At 41.6% G+C, this 22,579-nt stretch overlaps 1 protein-coding gene across 4 annotated transcripts in view; it reads right to left on the bottom strand.

Annotated features, from left to right (window-relative positions):
• Positions 1 to 463: 463 nt before the first annotated feature.
• Positions 464 to 22,579, bottom strand: part of L3MBTL3 (L3MBTL histone methyl-lysine binding protein 3) — a 164,156-nt gene continuing 142,040 nt past the window's right edge. For all 4 annotated transcript variants that reach the window (XM_054024215.1, XM_054024218.1, XM_054024216.1 and 1 more), the window contains 4 exons: positions 12,498 to 12,589; positions 6,266 to 6,429; positions 5,880 to 5,942; positions 464 to 2,431 (listed from right to left, as the gene is read on the bottom strand). In XM_054024215.1, coding sequence (XP_053880190.1) covers positions 2,288 to 2,431; positions 5,880 to 5,942; positions 6,266 to 6,429; positions 12,498 to 12,589 — 463 coding nt within the window. In that variant the 3' untranslated portion in view covers positions 464 to 2,287. The remainder of the gene's footprint in view (positions 2,432 to 5,879; positions 5,943 to 6,265; positions 6,430 to 12,497; positions 12,590 to 22,579) is intronic.

The following is a 22,579-nucleotide window of genomic DNA, read 5'->3' on the forward strand; positions in this document are numbered from 1 at the left end:
TAGCAGCCCTGAATCAAGCTGGCATTTTGTTAACAAGAGGGTTATCTAAGTTGTTAAGTAAAAGTTTGCTTTAGCAATTTAACCTTCAACACTTCATTTTACCACTTTTGCTTTTTCTGAAACACCTTTTTATTGAACCTTTAAAATTACCCAACATCAAAATAAAAGATCCATCCCACCCACAAAAAAAAGTTAAAAGATACAAAAATCTTTAAAAACAAGTAAGTTTTTTTTAAAAGCAAAAACATTAAAAGTTTAAGAGAAACATGAAAAGCCAACAAGCTCAAAACATTTAAGAATTTTAAAACAAACGTCTCCTATGCCAAGATGCCAGCTTCTGCATATTTATTAACTCTTTAGATCCTAATCACTGTCTAACATTAAACAGTGTTCAACAATATTGAGGGTTGGGTATACAGAGACCTCAGCCTGCTTAATATCATGGCACAAACACCATTAAAAATCCTTTTAACCTTTTATTAAAGATAAAGAAAACAGAGAAAAAAGCATTTGTAATGTATTGAATAAGGCTTTCATTTTAACAACATCCACACTGCCATACAGAGCAGTTCAGTTGTGAGTATTGAGAAGTACATGAGCATAAACTTCTCCAATTCAAATTTTATTTTGTATTGTTGATACAATAAGATTGCAGTTTAAGTGTACAAATTTTGAACAAAATGTAAAATTATTATTTATGCAATGCCATGGAAGGAGATGTTTTACTTGGAATTATGGCAGGTACCAGTCACCTAACTGTTCTGCAAGTGGCACATGGAGCTCTTGAAAACCTTTAAGGAATTCCACCCCAAGAAAGAGAAATTAGGAAAAATGACAGGAAGATTTTCCCAGACTTGTGTGTGACAGAAATGTTCTTTTTGTTCTGCATTAAAAAGCTGAACATTCTCTCTCTTCCCCCTCCCCCCCACAAAAGACCAGGAATAAGAGATTGTACTGGGAAAACTTCTCCAACTAATCACCCTCTTCCTGTGAAGAGAATTCTAACCAGGAATGTTCCAGGTCAGCCCTCAGTTTTCAGGTAGGTAGGCCTTCTCTATCTTAAAGTGCATCTGTTCTATATTGTGATTTATATACTGAGTGCAACATCTTACCTACCAAATGCTTATAACAATCCTTCAAGAAGGGTCTCTTACCTAAATGCCTGCTGTAGGACACCTTAGTCCTGCTAACAAACTGGTGAAATCTGTGCCTTAACTAGTGAGTGCCACGCTCCTTTTGAATATCCCTTTTCTTCCTCACTTTAATCACTCCTCTGCCTGCAAACATTTTTCTTGAATCATGGTGACTTTCAAGGGGCTCATGAGTGTGAAACCTTTGGGGTCCCGTCTCAGCATTCCATTCTTTTCCATTATTACAATAACTACTAGAGATTAGCATATACAGATTTAGAAAATGTTTCCCCTTTTTGTTTATATTCTTGCCTCTATATATATGTTCCTTCGTGTGCTGTATAACATAGTGGGCTCCCTTATGTAGCAAGATGGGAGCGCCATGGTGCAGCATGACCAAAGGTATTCTGTGGAAGTTAAGCTTTATTTTTCAGTTGCAGCCATCTCTTTATTGGTCTTTTGGTAAGTTACACTAAAGATGCTGGTGGAAAAAACTCAACATTTTTGTATCGTGCAAAAGTAAAAACATTCAGTTATAAAAAAAAGCTAATTTCAACCCCAAATGTTTTTTGTTACTAGCAAGTCGACAATTTTATAAACTGTAAAGTTATACACTGTAGCAAAGTGTTACTTATGTAGCATAAGCATTGCATTTTAAAACTATGGTACAAAATTAACATTAGCCATAACAGTCTCAACTGGCTACTTGTAGCCTAATTTTTGGCTAATCAGTTTTGTTTTGATAATAGGAAGTAAAGGCTACTGAAAAGGAAAATGGATATGTGAAATATACTTCAGGAATTCTTAGATCATATTAACATTTTCCTTATTTTAATATAGGATAAATAATTAGTGAAGGTTTTCTTGACGCCTGAATAAAATTAGAAATACTAACAGTTCATGAGAGAATTAGTGCCATAAGTATGGCAAATAAGACTAGCTGATGCAGTTTTTATACAGTACCTTGTTAAAAGCTCAAACATATTCCAGAAGAGTTCAGGTGTACTGGCTCTCAGAGTATAAATAGTCCACCAGTGCTGATTTATTTTTCTTCCTTTCTTAGAGTTCTTACTTGACAATTCTAGCAAGTCTTTGTGCTTTGAATAAAACATGAGTTCCAGTGGAGAAAACTGGCTTCTAAACAATTTCCATTCATCTCAAAGTTCATTGTGTGAGTTTTTCTCTGCGGCTTTGAACATCAGAATGGAATTGAAGATTTTTAGGGCCGGTCCCAGTTTAATGCTCATTATCTTGACTATGTCTGCTTGGGTCATTAGTAGAAATGCTTCTCCATCAATTTGCTTTAAAACAAAACGTGCGTGAAAAACAGAAAGAAAGCTATTAAGTCTGAGGCTATGGTACTTTAAATATTTAAAGATAATTTAAACTGAAATCCCTAGTAAGCCAATTAAAATTTCAGACTGCCATAAGTGGAAGCTTGAATTCAAAGTTCAAAGGATTTCTGGTTCAAAATCCCTATATGCAAATGTGTCATTGGTTTACATCCAAAGTTATAATGACCCTATTTCTTGTTTTTATTGGAAAAATATTGTGTCCTCTGAATCTGGATTTCAGCCTAGTCACATATCTGAATCCACCTTCCAACTATTCCTTGCCTCAAACCTCCACAGAAAGGTTCCCTGATTTAACTCCCACCCCAGACAAATAATCTAAGACCCCTTTCTGCAGCTGCTCTTTCCTTCCCCATAAAACAGACTGGTCTCTCAAGGACGCTGCTCTGTGCAGTGCAGGGGCTGCCTGAGAGAGCCTGGCTGGGGCGTTTGGTGGCGGGCTACCCCCGGCCAGGATGCTGGGGATAGGGGCTGAGTTGACCAGAGTCCCCTCTTCCCCTACTCTGCCTCCGCACGTTTCCAGCTCACTCAGTCCATCCCCAGCAGCTGGGCCTGGGCATGGGGTGGCCTACCACCACTGCTGCCTCCCCAGCCAGGCTCTCTTAGGCAGCTGCTGCGCTGCACTGAGTCAGCAACCCAGAGCGGCCAGCTTCCGCCAAATGAGAAGCAACTCGGTCCTGCTCCTGGCCCGGGCCAGCTGCCAGGGAGAACAACTGAATGTGCCCTGGGGGGTGTGTGCAGTGGGAGAAGGACAGACATACACACACTCCCCATAATGTGGGGTAGGGAGAACACAGCGTCCCTGGGCTGGGCACAGTGGGAGCTGGGCAGAGGACACACATGGGGCCATCATGTGTCCTCCCCTTTAGATTGTGCCCCCCAGTACGGGGAGGCACGTGTTGTCTACGTTTGTGGTGCAAACAATGGAGTGAATTTTAGGTCATGTAGCCATCAAGATACTGTGGTGCTATCTGACATACTTGTCATGGTTAGAGTGCCAGCTGCACCTCTGCAGGACTAGAGACCCTTTCTGGTCTCTCGGCAAGCACCCCCTAAGGTGTCAGAATTTCACAACTCTCACTTGTCTAGGCTGGGCATAAACTGTGTCTACTCAGCAGATCCACCTGGGTTTGGCACCTGTGGTTCTTCCCGCCAGGAGTCTGTGATCAGTGGTGAATACAGTGAACAGTCAGATGACTTAAAAAATGCTTTAACAGTAGGAACAAAGGCCCAGATCTACAAAGGGACTCAGGCATTGTGATCCTCAGCGTTGCATGCCTAGAAGTCTGGAAAACTCAGAGGAACAACACTGAGATCCACAAAGCCTGAGTTAGGAGCCTTTGAATTCAATCCATAAAGCCAGCATGCTAGGCAAGACAGCCAGTGAGAGATGCAGATACCAGGGGTGTGGCCTAAGCCCTTCCCCTCAGACAGACAGGTGCCTCCCTGCAGCCCAGACTTAGATGCCTATCTCCATGACCTGGGGGGAAGATAGGCAATCCTTTGTGTGTGGGGCCCAATGCAGTAGGTGTGTCCAGAGGCCTCCTAACTCCACACAAAACATCCTAGGGACTGGGGAGCTTAGGCAGGAGATAGCCTAGCCCTAGAGGGAGGCAGTAGCATGCATGCCCAGAGGCAGACACAATGGTGCCTAGGGAAATTTTACAGCAAAAACAGGTTCTGAGTGAGGTGCCTACAGGCTTCGGCAGCAGCTCAGCAGGAGTTTTGTGGATTGCAATGGAACTTCAAAACGGGACTTAGTCATCTAAGTACTTTTGTGGATCCAGACCAAAGCATTTAGAGAAAAAGAATGTTGTTAAAACAACAAAGGGAACATAGGTGCCTAAGTCCAAATTTAGATCCTCAAAACCCCTGCTCAGTTGCCATCTAATCCTTCAGGCGCCTAAACACCCTGGACGCCTAGGTTTCCACTGGTAAAGTCCCCAAGGTACCTAAACTTTTCGCCGTGGCCAGGCACACAACTGCCTCAGTCCTGGCACCATCGAGCAGCCTGAAATCATGTTTAAGCCCCAGTGGGATTCACAAAGTCGGCATTACCCCCCACCTCATCGGCAGGACCCGATTCAGTAAATGTGCCCACCTTAGAGCTTATCTACCAGATCAGAACCTGCTCAAAGCACAGCCCATGATGGTGCCCCCTCTTTTACCCAATGGACCAACCTCTCTCTCTCTCTTTCACATATCCCCTTGATGGTAGGCTAGCCAGGCCTAACTTCTTCAGACACCCCTAGTAGGTATGTCTATTTCAGTCTGGTGCCCCTGAACAACTACCTACGCTTGAGAGTCCCTTTTCATCCAGCCAGAGCTCCTTTGTTCTTGCCAGTTCATAAGAGTTTGGTTCTGCTTTTCAAAACCAGTTTGCTAAGGAGGAGATGGTTGGAACCAAAAAGTACAATCTTATTAGTTTGGGCATTGCCTCTTAACAACCCTTAAATGTTTACCAAGAGGTGGCTTACCTTGAGCCATTGTTTTGTTTCCTGCTTCCTCCCCTGCCAATCAAACTAAACTAACTTGCATACAGTAAACATCCCAACAACCAGGTCCCATATAATATACATGACTTATTACAGAGCTGTTCCATTTCTGTCACAACTCTGTCTAGGTGACTTAAATTGCAACCACAGTTATTTGCAGCCACAAAACTACAGGGATAAAAAGGCTGGTTAAGGCTTTGCTGAAAATCACGCTCCAAGTCTCATCTTTGATCTATTTTACTGCCCATTCAATGACATGCAAAACCATGTAACCTTCCCAATATTTATTTCACACTGACTTCAAAGATGTACTACTGTGCAGGTGAGCACACTTGGATACATTCATTTATATTTATTTTTTAAATTTGAAGTTAAATTTATTTTTCAACATAGTTTCTTGTTCTGTTTCTTAACAAAACTCTTATTGGAGACCACGGGCAATTTTTTCAAAATACGTAAGTCTCATTTCCATACGTCACGTAGGCACTTAAATGACATTTGAAAATGGTTCTTAAGTACTTTAAAAAAGTTCTCCTCCAAATCCTGAAGTCTGCACTCAGGCAAAATTCCCATGGACCACCATGGAAATCTGGCCTGAGGAAGGGTTGGAACAATCACCAAGAGTTGTGGTGGATTTTCTATCACTGGCAATTTTTAAATCAAGACTGGGTGTTTTTCTACTTTGGGGCAGTTCTGTGGCCTCTGCTATACAAGAGGTCAGACAAGATGATCACAACGGTCCTTTTTTGCCTGAGAATCTGTGACAGAACGTAACAGAAGTTAAGTATATAAATACCCCGCAGGTAAAAGCTGTACCCTATCAATGCAGAATGCAAGCCCATTACAGATTGCAGGGAAATACAGAAATGTAACACTTCAAACTTTTTATTTATCATGCTCACCTCGTCTTTGAACACCTTGCCATGTTCTTCACATCCTGGTAAACTCCGTATGAATTCAGAAACCTGCCACCAAATCATACCAACAAGTTTTTAAAAACCTTAGCTTTCTCCCAACACTCTTGCCCAAATGCAGATAAACAGCAAAGAAACATTTTTCACTGTCAGAGATAGATTTGTACATAAAGGAACTATCTTCAGTATTTCCTCTTTATTTACTTGTCATGAAGTGAAGTTAGGGCTCTGATAGCTCTACAGTGAGTAGACGCAATCAGTGGAAGCATCCCACTAATGTGCACTTTACACTGAAGGAGCTGGTACCAAGAGAAGCAGAATGCTGTGGCTGTGATACTGAATCCTCGAGGGAAACCCTTCTAAAGTAAACCTACCTCATCTGTACTCCATTTGGAAACTTTACTGGCAGGGATTCCAGCCACACTTGGAAGGAGCTTGCTTTGCTGTTCCCAGCGCAAGGGTAGGCATGGGATTTGGAACTTGGAAGACAAGAAAACTGGCTGAGGAAGAGGCTTCTGGCTGCTGGGTTCTTCTATGTCTATAAAAGATACAAAGAAGCATTAAATCTCTCAATGAATAACAAGATCAGTCACGATAAAACATCCTCATCATTATTGACACATGTACTTCCGCACAAAAAATGGTTCTGCTTTACCTGTACTGATGTAAAGTACTGCAATTTCCCTAGGGTGGACACATTTATATAGCATAAAAATGCTCTGTACTGATATAACTATTCCTGTTCGGGAAGGGGGAACAAACCATACTGCTATACAACACCTTTATACCGATATAACTGCATCCACACTAGGGTTGCATCAGTATAACTATTTTGATTAAAAAAAAAATCGTACCCCTAACCGAAATAATTATGCTGGTGCAAAATCTGCATGTATAGACCAGGCCTTAGTTACTCCAGTTTTATGGTGGTGTAATTTCGTTAAAATCAGATCTGCACTGGTAAATCAGGCCTATTATTTCCATGACACACCATACTTATGTCTAAGAAAATATTTTCAGCTATTCTCAGTGTTTTTCACAGAAAAATAAATATCTGCAATGGCCCTGCAGTTCTGCTTTTTAGTTATATACTTCATTTGGAAAATGTGTTTAATTCTTCCATTTGGAGGTTTGTTTTTCACGTCCATTTTCCTTTTTCTATTAAACATCCATAACTCAAACTAGGACAGTTCAGTACTTGGCTCCCTCAAAGGCAACCCAGCTTTGAGGCTAGCCAGAGCGGTTGAGTGCTGTGCAATCTGGAGAAGTATAGCAATTATTAATGTGTGTCTGAGGCGGGGGTGGCAGGAGAGAGTGGAGAGCAGGCCTCAAATGATGGTATTCTCAAACTGAACACAAGACACAAGTGTTCATTTCAAGCAGGTCTGCATTCTATTTGGAAGCACAGAAGGAACAAACTTGTTAAAATCTCAGGCACCAAACACTTCCCAATTGCTGAGTGAAACTAATCTAGAATTATTTTTTGAATGAAGGTAGCACACAGTGAAATGTAGCTCCACTCCGCATCTCTAAACACTGTTTTGTAATCACTTGTGTCTCTACCACTCTGCATACTATTCCCCCTTACACTGTGCAATCTTTCATTGTCTCTCCAGCCTATTTTCACCTTTCCTGACTGATATTTCTATTATTCATTGTCTTTATACTATTCTCTATCAGCGCATGCTCCAAAACTAAGACTTGTTCCAAAATTCCAAAGCTGAGGTCCCAGTACCACCACCTGTTCTGAACCAGAGAGAGAGAGAGAGATCAACATTGATAGTTAAGGTTGCCTAAAACTTCCTATTAAAAGCCTGTTTTCAGTAGCTTATAACTGTCAAATTTTAACTGTTCCAGCTGAATTTTTTCCATGCTGAATGTCTGCAGTTTCAGAAAGTTTCAGCAAAAACAGTTCAGCTGTTTCTAAAACAGAGGATGGGGGGGGGGGGGGGAGGGGAGGGTAGTTTTGCTAACGCTAATTCCCCCTCCCCCTGCAACTATTCTTCACAGCATTCTAGTGCCTCCACGCTTTGGAGCTGGAACCTGAGATTTGGTAGGGGGCAGTGCTAAAGTTAGGTGCCTTTTGCTGTCTCCATGAAAATACACCCCCATTTTACAGAGAGTTGTAAGACTCCGAAAATTGCCATTTGCACAAGCTCAGTAAAGCCTGTAGATGCTTGCTGCCAAAATCTCCGAACATTTCCTCTATACTGAGCAGAAGAACTGACTAAAAATTTTCTATCAACTGTTCCTGACAGAAAATTGGGTTTTCAACACAATTAATTTTTTCGGGGGGAAATGCCTGTTTTCCATGAATTTTTTCTTTTGTGTGTTGAAAAAGTGAAAAGTGAAAACTAATCATTGATTTTAATATGCTGACACTGTGCCTCATGAGAGATGCAATTCAGGTGCTTCCTGTTCCTACTCTCTATGGGCTGGACTCCCCCGCTGGACTTCATTTCTCTGGATGTACTACAGCTATGTGACTACCACGGTGCATTGTCTCTCCTAACCCAGAAGCTGGGATCTGCTTAATTCTGACACAGCCTAACATGTGAAAGGCTGACATTGCAACCTTAAGGTTTTTAATGTAGTTTTATGTGTTTGTATGTATGTGTGTACACATCTATTATAGCTCTTTACAAATCCTTAGAGAACTAGATCCTTTCCCTGCAAAGTTTATAGTTGAATATAGGCAGGGGAAAAATAATGCATGTGAAAAGTTCGTTTTGTTACAGGTTGAGTTTTACTGGGAGTGGCCAACAGGTTTGCTGCTGTTTTATTTCTCTTATATTCAAACTCTCTTATCGATGTTTGAATTTAAGCTGTACCTTATACACCACAGACACTGAAGATGGCCTGATTGCTAGAGCCTTTTTCTCCGAATCCCTTGGCATATAAACTAAACTAGCTTGGATTCCCCTTGCACTCAGACTCTGTGAGCCACACGTATAGGTGACACTAAGTGTAAATTACATCCTAGTCAGTGTAAATCCAGGTAAGGTAGAATTTGTCTACGCAATGTTGGAACCAACCTAACTGAAGGTGTGAATTGCAACCAATGTAATTATTTTGGTTCCATTTACCATGAAGAGAAGCTCTAAAGCTAAGGGAGTCTAAAATGCTGTAACACACACTTTGAGGGTGTAGACTCCAACATACATTCCCTCTCGTGTTCCTTAGGCAGACTCACCTCTGAATTATGCCCAGTGTCTCTAGCTGTCTGTAATCTAGTGGTCAATAAGACATCTATCTTGAGCCCTGTATCCACAGTATACACAGTCTTCTTTTATGCAGTATTTTTACTAGATTTCCATTTAAGTTGATAAGAAATATTATGACAAACTTGCCTTGTAAGAGAATTGTTCAAAGCTTACAAATTTGGGGAAAAGGAAGATTCAGTCACAAACTCTTGCCAGGTGATTTGGTAACCAGTCCTCCAACTGAGTGACTAAGAAGCATCAAAAGTAGGATGAGAGAGATGACAGCCTACACTTCTGTCCCCTCCATTCCCTGGATGCAAGCTGGATTCCAGTTCTTGTTTCTCAGCCCGCTGGTAGCTAGCTCCATGGAACAGTGCAGGGAGCATGTGCTGCAATCAAATTAACTGCCTCTAGTGGGGAAAGCTGGAGAAAAGAGGCTGCTATAGGCAGGTGTCATCATGGCAGAGTAGAGAAAGTAAACAACACACTGGGTGCCTGGCTGCAGCAAAATGGTGAATTCCACAGCAGCTTGGGAAAATGCCAAATGACACAGCCAGAGAATTGCAGAGTCCACTGGGCTCTGGTTGAGATGAATGGTGTAACACCTCTCAGAGATATTGTTTCAGGATTTCTGCAGAAGCAGGGAGATGGCATTCGATCAGTTTACACTCTGGTTCTCTCTACAACCATGAGAGTTCGAAACATAATTTTTGTTAATTAAAAAAAAAAAACAAAAAAAAACAACAACAGATTCTGGAGCACAATTCCATGGGGCTCTAGTTTTGTTATTATAGGTTGAGATTTCAGCTTCTATGTCAGCACAAATTCAGATACCCCTGTTACTCCATCATGAAGTGTCTTTATAATACTCAGATACCTACTCCCTATCTGGGCATTTTTTAGTAAATCATGCCACAACATTACACAAATAAAAGAAGAAGGTGAAGAAGAATAGATTAAGTAATTAAATATAGATGTTAAGTAATAGTGTCCTCACTTTACAAATCTAATTCTGCAGAATCCTCTATAGAAAATTCAGACCCTATCAAGCTCCTTTGGATCACTTTGTTGAAAATAACCAAGGACTCAGAAAAAGATCAGTACTATGGGTTCTGTCTTGTGCTCTGCCAATTAGTCTAGCAATAATTAATTACCAAACCACCTTTATATAAGATCTTGATTTGGGATTTAAGCATTAATTAGCACAGTGCTGATAATGCAAATACATTATGCGCAAGATTCTCATTACTGCTCCAGCGCTTTCACACCACTCTAAAATCCCTAGCTCTGGCCGTGGGAGGATTCCTCCACACAGGCATTATGGCAGGACTCCAATTGCAAGCCCTGGGGCAGGAGGCATGCCACTGGATACAAAAGGGGCATGCATGTCAGAAGAAGGGTTTCAGCATCAGCACTGTAGAGATTCTGGGCAGTATTGCAGCCCAGAGGGGAACCCTGTGGGGCTGCTGTAATTTAGATACATCCATAGGGCTGTCTACATTAATGCATGGGCCCTGGACTAGTCCACAGTCAGTGGAGTGCAAAAGTGGCTTAATGCTAGGGTGACCAGATGTCCCGATTTTATAGGGACAGTCCCAATATTTGGAGCTTTTTCTTATATAGGCACCTATTACCCCCCACCCCCATCCTGATTTTTCACACTTGCTATCTGGTTATCCTACTTAATGCCAACTTGGCTCCTCCACCCCTAGGCTGCGAGTTCTTTACTGCTCCTTTAAGAGCGCAACACAGAATCTCACACTATGAAAATAAAATATTTCAGAAATCAATTTTTTTTTAAAAGAGTATCAGTTTTTTATGATGGAGCAGACATGGTCTTTATTTCTTTAAGCTAACTGAAAAGACACCCTTTCATTTTACAAGGCTGACCCTTGCTAATTCACACTAACTGCCTCTTTCCACATGATATTTGAGAGCGAGCAGTTTAGACAGCAAACAGTGACTAAAGTTGTGGTGTGGAGTGAAAGAGACTGTAGTCCTGCAGATGTGTGTCTTCCACAGGCACCAACTTTCCAAAGTGCCGGGGGGTGCTTGACTCCTGGCTCTGCCCAGGCCCCGCCCCCACTCCACCCCTTCCCCCAAAGCCCCACCTCTGTCCCGCCTCTTTCCGCCCCACCTCTTTCTGCTCAGTTCCGCCCCCTCCCCTGAGTGCGCGCTGCGTCCTCGCTCTTCCCCACTCCCCATCAGAGCCTCCTGCCAGCCGTGAAACAGTTGATCCCGGTGGGCGGGAGGCACAAGGAGTGGGAGGCGCTGATCTGTGGGGCCTGCTGGCAGGCAGGAGGCGCTTGGGGGAACTGATATGGGGGCTGCCAGTGGGTATTTAGCACCAACCATTTTTTCCCCATGGGTGCTCCAGCCCCAAAGCTCCCACAGGGTTAGCACTTATCTTGTTTTGGCCTGTAATCTGTTTACAATTGCTACTGTGCAATCCAGAGTAAATCTATTGAAGTCAATGGCTTTACTCTATATTTATGTTAATTTAACATTTAGGCCCTCAACGGATAGGGCCTAAATGTTAAATCTCTAGTCTCTAGGATAGAAGACTAGAGAAGTCAGACTCTTCTCTGACTTCTACCAATGTAAATCAGCAGTAACTTTACTGAAGTAAATGGAATTGTACCAGTGTAAAGCTGGTGCAAGGTCAGACTTGATGGAAGGGATGTATAATAACTGAGGCGGTGTCCAAAGGAATATTGCCTTATTTCATGTACACTCTCTGAACAATGAGGACAGAAATAAAAAATGAACAACTGCCTCATTCATGGTGCACTGTCCAACCTACCAATTGGATGAGGTATGAAATAATGTTAAGTAATCATGAAAGTAAGGACTATGACTGGAATTTTCAAAGGGGCATAATTGGATTTGGGGCCCAACTTCAATTGAAAGCAAATGGGAATTAGGTGCCCATTTCCTTTTCTTAGGTCCCTTTGCTGCTGTGTGGGCAACCTTAACTTTGGCAAACCCTGATTCTGAAGTGCTTCACTTTGCATCCTTAATATTCTTTCAGTATAGTTTTTTGGTGGAGTAGATATATTTTAAATTTATACAACTCAGCATGGGCAATCAGCTATTTGCAAACTCAGCGGAAAAAAATAATATTAAAAAATGAGACTTTGTATGCCAGTATTCAATTCAGAGCTCATTTTTACAGCTGTGATAAAGTGCTAGGCACAATCTTCTCTGACCACAAGATGACAAAAAACACAGGCGTCAAATATGCTGCTGGTATAAAAGGGCACAACTCACTTGAAGTCAATGGAATTGTGCCTCCTTATTTCAACAGTGAATTTGGCCTATAAGCTGAATCACAAAGTAGTAGCACACTTTGGCTTTTATATTGCAGATCTTAGTGCCAGACATAAAACTACTGCTAAGTTACCTCTAGTTTCATTTAAAGTTGACAGCTCATTTTCAATCTCCTCCTCTTCACATTCTTCCTTCTTAGCAGAGTCCTTAGCTTGCTGCCCTCCTCTGAGGAAAACAAGGTGTTCAGTTTTTATTAACTTACATTAAACCTTTTAAATGTGACAAATGCCATTATTAACTTTATTACAGTCCATGTTACTTACACGAATAACACTATACTATAACCATAAAATGCACCAAAAGGTTTTAAAGAGTCTATACTCCCATTTATGCAGATGTGTAATAGTCCCTACTGGCCAAACTCTGAAATGGAGGCTCAAAAAGGATGTAAATAAAACTCTCATTTGCAAGTTTGTTGTGTTCAAAGCTATAAATCTGATCTGAGATTCCACAATGCAAAACATTCAAATTAAGATAGGTACATAGGACTGGCAGGCAATGCAATTATTAAGTAGGTGTTGCATCACCTCAAACGCAAAAGAAAGTTGCTCAATGACAAACAGACCCTTTTTGTCTTATCACAGGCCTTGTCTACATAATAAATGCTTTGGTGGTATACTTTCATTGGTTTAGCTATATTGGCAGAATCCCCTAGTGTAAATGCAGCTTATGCTAACAAAAGGAGTTTTTCTGTTGGCATAACAATTCAACCTTCTTGAATGGCACTAAATATGCTGACAGAAATACCCTTTTATTGGCATAGCTGTGTATAGATTGGGGGTTTTGCCAGCAGACCTATACTGCCTAGGGGGTGTGGTTTCCCCCTCCGCCCCCCGCCCCTGACTGACATAACTATGCTGACAAAACTTTGTAGTGTATACTTGGTCTCAGAAGCTATTTTTAAAATACATATAAATATTTTGGTCTTAAATTAGACTTCAGGCAGATGGGCACAACTTCACTGACATCAGCAGTGTTGCACTTGATACACTGAAAAAAATGGTACAAGTGAACTTAGCGGACTAGAAAAATCTACGCCTTATGCTATATTAGAGTACAAAATAACTAGGCATTACAGCTAAGCGCAATGCAAATATGTACAGCAAGAATTCCATGCTTTGGCACAAATGTAAAGAGTTGCTGTAGATTTCAAGCTTTTATTTATTTATATAAAAATTAGGTTTCTATCTCTGTGTGCAGAGAATGCCTTATGAATATAAACTGCTGCAGTACACGGACTGTACACACAATGACACATGACTTCCCCATTTATCTCAATGGTTGTTAACACTCCAACCTTATAGTGACAAAGTACATGCCAACTTTTAACTATTTATCAGAAAGCCATTCTAGTAGAAATATCCATATAGTGGGCTTTATCCAGTTTGGTTAAATGCATTACAATTAAAAAATCTCAGACTTATTTTGCAAACTGGCTCTATTTAATCCTCAAATTTGAGTGTTCATGTTTCTTAATTGTAAATATTTTCATAGCTGAGTACTTATTATGTTAGGTTTCCTTCGCAGCTGTGAAAGTGCTATAAATCTACCTTAAAATTATAATTGCCCAATTTCCTAAAATATGCTTTTGGGTCCAATCCTGCCAACACATTTATCTATCTTCAGTTTTAATCTCTTGATCATTCCATATGAACACTGCAGTTTTCCCACATATTAAAGTTCAGAAAATACTTTGTAAACCAAAATTTTTCTAGTATAAGTAATTGTTTGTACACGGGATACCTAGGATTGTAACTGAAGGAAATGGAAGTCAGCTTTATGAGTACCAGTTGAAGATAGTATTGAGTCCGTTATCTGAGGACTAAGTAAAGAACCCTTCTTATATAAATTTGTGGATAGAGTTCCTCAAAAAATACCTCAGTCAAGAAAAGGACTACCTGGAACATTAAGCCATGAAGAGATATAGAGAGAAAATTCTATACGGACAAGGATTGAGTCAAACATAATTAAATCCACAGGGGCTCAACTGCAAAATTGAACACATATCTGCATATGCACTTGAATGCACATTAACCAGAATTACTAGCTATTTGCAATTACTCGACACTCACAATTACTGGCCATATGAATGCATAATACCACTTTGCATGCAAAAGTATTATTAAGTAAACACACCATTACAAGCATACACTTATGCAAACAATCATGTTTTAAAAACATTTTAAAAAATTGAGTGCCGAAACTAAAAATCCCACAGTTCTGATGCACATGGACTATTCCCCTCCTGTCTGTAGTTTCCGGAGGTGGTTCAAAGCTGCAGCACAGCTTGTGCTAGCCATGCCCCACCCCATCCTGCCTGCCGCCAGACGATTCATTCCAAAGCTGTAAAACAAACTCTTACAAAATTATTAGTAACAATAACTTCAGTGCCAACTAACTATGAACAGGAGGCCACTGCCTATATGGTAACCATCCAAATAAAATGCTGACCCTTAGCTCTGAAGCCATCCAAGGTGGCTGGAATTGTGGGAGATGCTGCTAGCAGAATATTATAAATTTTCCATTCGGCAGCCCAGCATCTCCCACAATTCTGACATGTATGAGAAGTAGTGATCAATGAACAGGAGTAGGGAAGGATAGAAAAATGAACATAAGAAATAGGAAAGACCTACCCTTTTGTAATTGCTCATATGGCAAGACTATGTGTGGACCATCAACTGCAGTACCTTCCTGTTAAAGGAGACCTCTGCAGAGACAAAGTCCACTTCATAGTATCTGATAGAGGTGTTAATCGATGCCCACCTGGCTGCCCTGCAGACCTCTGTGGTGGAAGTGCATGCTTTTTCAGTCCATGAGGTTGCCATGGATCCTGGGCAGAATGAAGAAAGTCAGAGACTCAAAGGCTGGTTACAGACTTTCAACACCAGTGGTAGGTCCCACTTTGGGAAGATCGGTCTGACTGCTGGTATGGCCAATCTGATTGCTTTGAGAAATCTGAGGGTTTCGCCAAGGAGCCTGAGGGTCCTGTGAGTAGTACACTACTTAGGGCTGATACTAGGTGTGCTATGGTGCGGTCATGAAGGCCCTTATCCACACTTTCCTGAATTAAGTCTGGAGTGGCTGGAATCTCATTGTCCCTTGGATATTCATTGCACTCTTGGCACCATGAACTGAGCTTGGTCCACACAGAGGAGTAGTTTTTAGTGTGGAAACTCTTGGGTAAGAGCAGAGTCTTGATCACTTTGGAAGACAGCAGCACTCAGCCTAATGCTTCCTTTTCAATAGCCAGGCTGTCAGCTGAAGACTATCTGGGGTCTGGATGGAGGATTGGGCTATGGAAAAAAGATGTCAGGTCTCAATGGAAGATGAAACGGTGTTTCAGATTTCAATTCTATCAGATTGGAGAACCAGGATGCTCAGTATAGACTTAACACTATCACTCTTGCTGCTTTTCAATTTATCTTTTGGATCACCATTCCTAGGAGAGAGAAGAGCAAGAAATGTGTATAGTAGGTTTTGCTGCCATCTGTCAACACAGCATCTGACTCCATTGACTTGGGGTCTGCTTCTCAAGTGAAGAATTGTGGCTGTTATTCATTCTTGCATTTGGCAAACAGGCTGACTGAGGAGAGACCACATGTCTGCAAAATCAGAGTGAAGACTTCCTGGTTCAAGTATCACTCTGAGTAGTTGACTTTGTACCTGCTTTTGGTTCTGCTCCCCTTTTACATGTATTGTCTTTAGTTAAGGGAGAGTCTTGTCTGCCCATTCCATAGTCTCCATCACTTCTTGTTCACCCTTGGTTATGAACGGTGGTCATGTTGTCTGGCTGACAAACCAAGACATGGTTGCCCTCTAGGTAACTCTAAAATCTCAACAGAGCTTGTTTGGCAACTGTGGTTCCTATCCCCAGAGTTACAGATATCCTACATTGTTCTTGGTCCCAGAAGTGCCCCTCCTTCCCAAACTGGCATCTATTGAGAACCTGCAGGCCTCGAAGGCATATGGGAAGACCCCTCTGGATGGTCCCTGGGACTGTTCATCATCTTAGGTGATCCAGTCTCTAGATTTGCATGTATACAGAGGAATGGTCCCATACTCTCAGAAGAAAGGCCTGGAGACACTTGGCATGTGACTTCATCTATGGGGAGACCCATATGTGCGAGACCAGCAGATCCAGTGGCTAGAGACACTGAGCTATGAATGGCCTCATGCATTTGTCCAGCATGAATATCAGATCTTCTATAATCTGTCTACTGTCTTTCTCCGCTCCAACTCTGTTTATCGAGAGAACTAGGAAGCTTTTCCTGGTGTCATTGCCAAGCCATGTGCTTGGGGGAGCTATCCAGAGTCCTGTGAGCTCTGCTTTGCTGCACCTACTTAAGTCTCTGGGTGGGGAGGGTGGATCAAAAGGCAGAATCTTTGTCATGCTGAGATTTCCTTGGAAGCTTCTGCTCCAGATTCTCCCCACCCCGACAAGGTCACAGTCTCTTCTTGGATACCACTGGTGTTGGTAGCAACCAATGGATTGCTGTGCTGGCTTTGACCCCAAAGGTTGAGGCTTCTCTGCAGCATCGGCTACTAATTTCTCTACCATTTCCCTCAACAGTTCCTCACCTGTAAGTCTGGAAGCACAAGATATCCATTAGGATGAGTGATGACTATTCATTGGCGTAACATAACATCCTTGTAGCCACCAAGTTAGAATCCATTGCTTATCACAAATCACATCAAGAGTTTGACCAAGATAGGACTAGAGATGTCTTACTTCAAGAAAGGATCATACTCCTAGAAGATGAGCCGCTTGTAGGCTTTCCTTACTAAATATTAAGAAAACCCTTTGGTCTGAACAGTTATAGCTGAGGCTGCAGAGTGTGCCACTCTTGTGGTCTTTGGGATCTTTTGGAAGGAAGTCCCCTTCTGAAGCTGTGACTAGGTCTTTCACTGGTGCAGCTACTGCTGCTCCAACCGTAGGCTCCTCAATATTTTTTTTATTTACATATATAAACAAATATCTTAGTTTAACTTTTGGTTTAATCAGGTGTCCTCGTTGGATCTTATGATGCCCTCAAAGGAGGCAACAATGGGAAGACATATCATCATAATGCTTGACAAGAAAGATGCTTCACTAATATTAATAAGTTTCTTGCATGCCAATGACTGACATCCTGTCTTAGAAAAGTTCGATAGGTTTTTTGCATGTGTGCTACTTCATCCCCTGGCTGTTTATGGGGGGGAGGCAGTACATTGTTGATCCTAGTCTGGGAACCACACCAGAGAAGAGAGTTACTGGAACACATCTCAGTTGTGAAAATAGCTTGTCAGCTGTCCCTGGGAGCCTGAAAGGCTGCCTGCTTACTTCGCCAGGCTGGCTAGCACCCAAGTAAGTGCTGTAGGAGCAACCTAGTACCACCTGGAGCTTTACTCAAGAAATCAGGGTAATTCTGAACATGGGAAGGGAATTCTCACTTACCTCTCTGTAATCCCATGAAGGTGCAGCTTTGTGGGGAGTGGAATCCTCACGCGCCTCTGGTCTGCTGCAGGCTAGCTGAAGTGCTCCAGGCTCTAATATAGAGTCAGTCTGTGGAGCAGGGGGGGTAGACAGGGAGACCCTTTCCTGCCTTTCAGAGTCTGAGCTCCCTTCCCTGACAGAGCAAGGGTTTATGTCTCAGGATCAGAAGGCACAATTCCCACTCTGTTGCTGCCTCAAAGCTTAGTCCCTTTCCCTGGTGGAGTGAGGGTTCTTGGGCTGAAAGCCAGACAGGCACAATTTCTCTTAGTTTACAGCTTGAGGCAGGGTTGCACAGGAGTCTCTGCATACCCAGACATACTGCAGAGTTGGGGGGCGAGAGAGGATAAGTGTGGTACAGAGCACTGTGAAAGAGATTCTGTGAAGGCGATAAACCCCAGCAATCAGTCCCTTGGGGGGGGGGGGAGGGGGGGGAGGCAAAGGAGAAGGGGGTTAACCCCTAATTTTCACCCCACTTGTTTATTAAGATTAATTTAACAACAGTACTCACTGCCTTGTGAAGGACACATTTGCTTTTGCCTTTTTGGGACCCAGAGTCTCTGGGTTTTGCAGGACTTACCTCAGAGTATCATGAAAACCCCCTGATTCACGGTGCAAAGAAGGGGAGCCATGTAGGAGCCCTGCTTCTCTCCCCAGGGATGCTAGGATCCACTTTAGGACTTGTGGGGGGACCCATAGCCCAGGAAGGATCTTAGCTTTGCAATCTCTTGTTACCCCACGACTTATCCCCTGGCTCTACTAGATAAAACCCTCCTACTTCTCAGAGCCTCTCCCTGTTCTGCTCTCTCTCTCCTGGTCAGGTTTTTCTGCAGTGGAGTTGTCATAGAAATTTCTGTCCGTTCCAGCTGAGGAATAAGGAGAGACGGACACAACTAGCCAAGCAAGGAGCCCCGGGAGGGGCGATCCGTTTATTTCAATTGCAATTGGGTTCAAGCTCATAAGTCAGCAAGAACAAAGAAAACACTTACACCAAAGCATTATATGCAGATAATCTATCGCTCTATGATTGGCCAAAATTTGCCATCATTACCATACATAATTAGCAAGCTACATGCATCTGCCCCTCTTATGACCCCTTATTGTTCATCTATTTGCCCCCTCCTCCTTGCTTATTTTGCAAACTAAGTGGTTAGCTATCTACAGGACGCAGGCACAGAAAGGTCCATTGTCTCCAGGTTTGGAGTTTGGCTACATTTCCTCTTGAAGGAACTTCCTGACTACCTATAGCTGACTCTGCATTTTGTCCTTCTTCTTTCTCCCATGTGTACGTGACAAATTTGCCCCCTGGCAGTTAAGTAGAATAATTTTATATCAGAGTTGAGGCTACTTGGGGTGACAGCGGCCCCAACATGCCTGTCTGACTCAGAGCTGTATACCTTAGGACAGGCAGGATTGGCTAGCTGGGTACAGGCTGGGCATGTTTTACCTTCTGCCAGCCTTGAGAAAGCTGGCTCACATGCAGTGCACCTTTTGGAGTTTGCCCAGTGCTTGTACAGCTGCTCTGCCATGCCTGAAAGGGGAGCAGAGGAGCTTGGTGGGGAAGCGTGGTGAGGACAGAAACTGCAACAGAGTCTCCAGGAGCTTTGACCATTGTGTGGCTCAGATCCTGGACCAGGAGGAGGAAAGGAGGCTTGAACATAAACACACCTTAACTGCCCCCAAAACACCTACAAATTACAAACAGAAAAAGACAGGAGCAGAGCAAACCACCACTTGACTACTGCCACCGAGGCAGAAGATTTGGTAGGAGGCAGGTAAGGGGAGTGTGTCTACCACAGGCTATGTTGCAGCTTTGCACAGCCTCCAGAAACTGCAGACAGGAGGGAAATAAGTCCATTCCTATCAGAATCGTGGGAGATGCTGGGCTGCAGAATAGATCCTGCTCTGGATATGCTAGATTACAGAAAAGGTGTGGATAGATGGCCAAATGCAAATGATCATCAAAACTGTGATGAGCTGAATGGTTCACTCAGACACATGCTATGGAATTGCCAGATAGTTCAAAGTGTCTGGCAACAGGTTATTACCCAGTTTAATTTGATTTCCTTGATACAATGAAGAGACAGCGGATTTATCCAATGTAGTCACAACTTCATTAATTCACAAAAAATAACATCCTAGAAAAATGGAAGGCAAAAGAACAAGCCGAACTTGCTCTTCACTACAACAAGCCGACTGATCTATCTTGAGAGAGTCTCTGTGTAAAGTCACAGTTTTGTCCCTTTGAAGAAACATGGTCTGCTTTGCTAGAATTATATGATTAAAATCATGTCTGAGAACTATACCTACATATTAGCACAGGTCATTCAGGATTGAACATGGAGCTATTTTCTGTTCTGCCCCTCTTTTTTTTTTTGGTCTTGTTCTTACTACTTAAATTCATTTGCTACGTAAATTCACTTGAGTGTGTTATTTATCTATAGCATGGGAATTATTTTCTCTAAAAATTGCATGATGCCAATAAAATATATATATTTCAATATCACCTTAATAAAAATCCACATGAAAAAAACAACTGATTGAAGGATGTTGGAGGAATGCATATTGGAGGAATCTGAAAGGTTGGTCCAAGGGGAAAAAGTTGCAGATTTTAAAGGTGCAAATAACAATGTTCTAACGAAAATTTTAAAAAAAATATATGGATGTCTAGGAAGAAGGGAAAGAGAGAAAGTCTGAAAATTTCTAATGGAAACAGGCTGGAAAAATCTGAGCACTAGGTGATCTTAGGTGCAAGATCTGGAAAGAGGTATGAAAAATCTTACGGGAAGAATTTTGGGAAAAAATAGACTGATCTATGTGAAATAACAGTCAATTTTATTTATTTAAAGTAAATTAACTATAAAATAAATGTGTTAAACAATTTATTCATGTTTTCATAGGCTCTGACTGAATTTAATTCTACAAGCTCCAATTTTCTTTTTACCAAGATTCTCCTAAAATGTCCATAGAATCTGTGTGGAGAAGGACATTCTACAGACTTTTGGTTAATTTCTGACCATAGTTATATCGGGGGAGGAGAGGGACGTTTCAATTTTGCCTGAAGCATAAAGTTTAAACTACTATTGAAAGTGGAATATTGAATTAGATGACCAAATTGGTCTGTTCAAGCATGGCAATTTTAATATCCCTATCTAGTCATTTAATAATCTTGTGTAAATATTCTTTCTTCCTGTGAAAGAAAAATAGGGAGAGATTAAGGAATCCAACATAACATGGCATTCCTTCCTCCCCATCCTATATTTAAAAAAAATATATGTAGGGCTGTCAAACAATTAAAAAATTAACAACAATCAAGAGATTAATCATGACTTTTTTTAATCAGCTTTAATCACATTGTTAAACAATAACAGAATACCATTTAAATATTTTTGGATATTTTCCACATTTTCAAATATATTGATTTCAATTACAACACAGAATACAAAGTGTACAATGCTCACTTGATAGTATTTTTTATTACAAATATTTGCACTGTAAAAAAGATAAAAGAAATAGTATATTTCAATTCACCGCAGACAAGTACTGTAGTGCATCATCTCTTTATTGTGAAAGTGCAATTTATAAATGGAGATTTTTTTTGTTTTTGTTACATAAATGCATTCAAAAACAAAACAATGTAAAACTTCAGAGTCTACAAGTCCACTCAGTCCTACTTCTTTTTCAGCCAATCGCTAAGACAAACAAGTTTGTTTACATTTACAGAAGATAATTCTGCCCGCTTCTTATTTACAATGTCACTTGAAAGTGAGAATGGGCGTTCGCATGGCACTATTGTAACTGGCGTTGCAAGGTATTTACATGCCAGATATGCTCAACATTTGTATGCTCTTTCATGCTTCAACCACCATTCCCGAGAACATGCTTCCATGCTGATGACTGGCTCTGCTCGATAACGATCCAAAGCAGTGCAGACTGACGTATGTACATTTTCACCATTTGAGTCAGATGCCATGATTTTCTTTTTTGGTGGTTCGAGTTCTGTAGTTTCTGAATCACAGTGCTGCTCTTTTAAGACTTCTGACAGCATGTTCCACACCTCATCCCTTTCAGATTTGGGAAGGCACTTCAGATTCTTGAACCTTGGGTTGAGTGCTGTAGTTATCTTTAGAAATATCATCTTGGTACCGTCTTTGCATTTTGTCAAAACTGCAATGAAAGTGTTCTTAAATTGAACATGTGCTGGGTCATCACCCGAGACTGCCATAACATGAAATATATGGCAGAATGGGGTAAAACCACGAAGCAGGAGACATACAATTCTCCCCAAGGAGTTCAGTCACAAAAAAAAAATGTGTTAATGAAATTAACAAGAGTCATCAGCATGGAAGCATGTCCTCTAGAATGGTGGCCGAAACATGAAGGGACATACAAATGTTTAGCATGTCTGGCATGTAAATACCTTGCAACGCCGGCTACAGAAGTGCCATGCGAACACCTGTTCTCACTTTCAGGTGACACTGTAAATAAGAAGCTGGCAGAAGTATCTCCCGTAAATGTAAACAAACTTGTTTGTCTTAGCGATTGGCTGAACAAGAAGTAGGACTGTGTGGACTTATAGGCTCTAAAGTTTTACATTGTTTTGAGTGCAGTTACATAACAAAAACATCTCCATTTGTAAGATGCACTTTCACGATAGAGATTGCACTACAGTACTTGTCTGAGGT

Source organism: Malaclemys terrapin, chromosome 3, assembly GCF_027887155.1.
Source record: "Malaclemys terrapin pileata isolate rMalTer1 chromosome 3, rMalTer1.hap1, whole genome shotgun sequence".
Lineage (NCBI taxonomy): Eukaryota > Metazoa > Chordata > Testudines > Emydidae > Malaclemys > Malaclemys terrapin.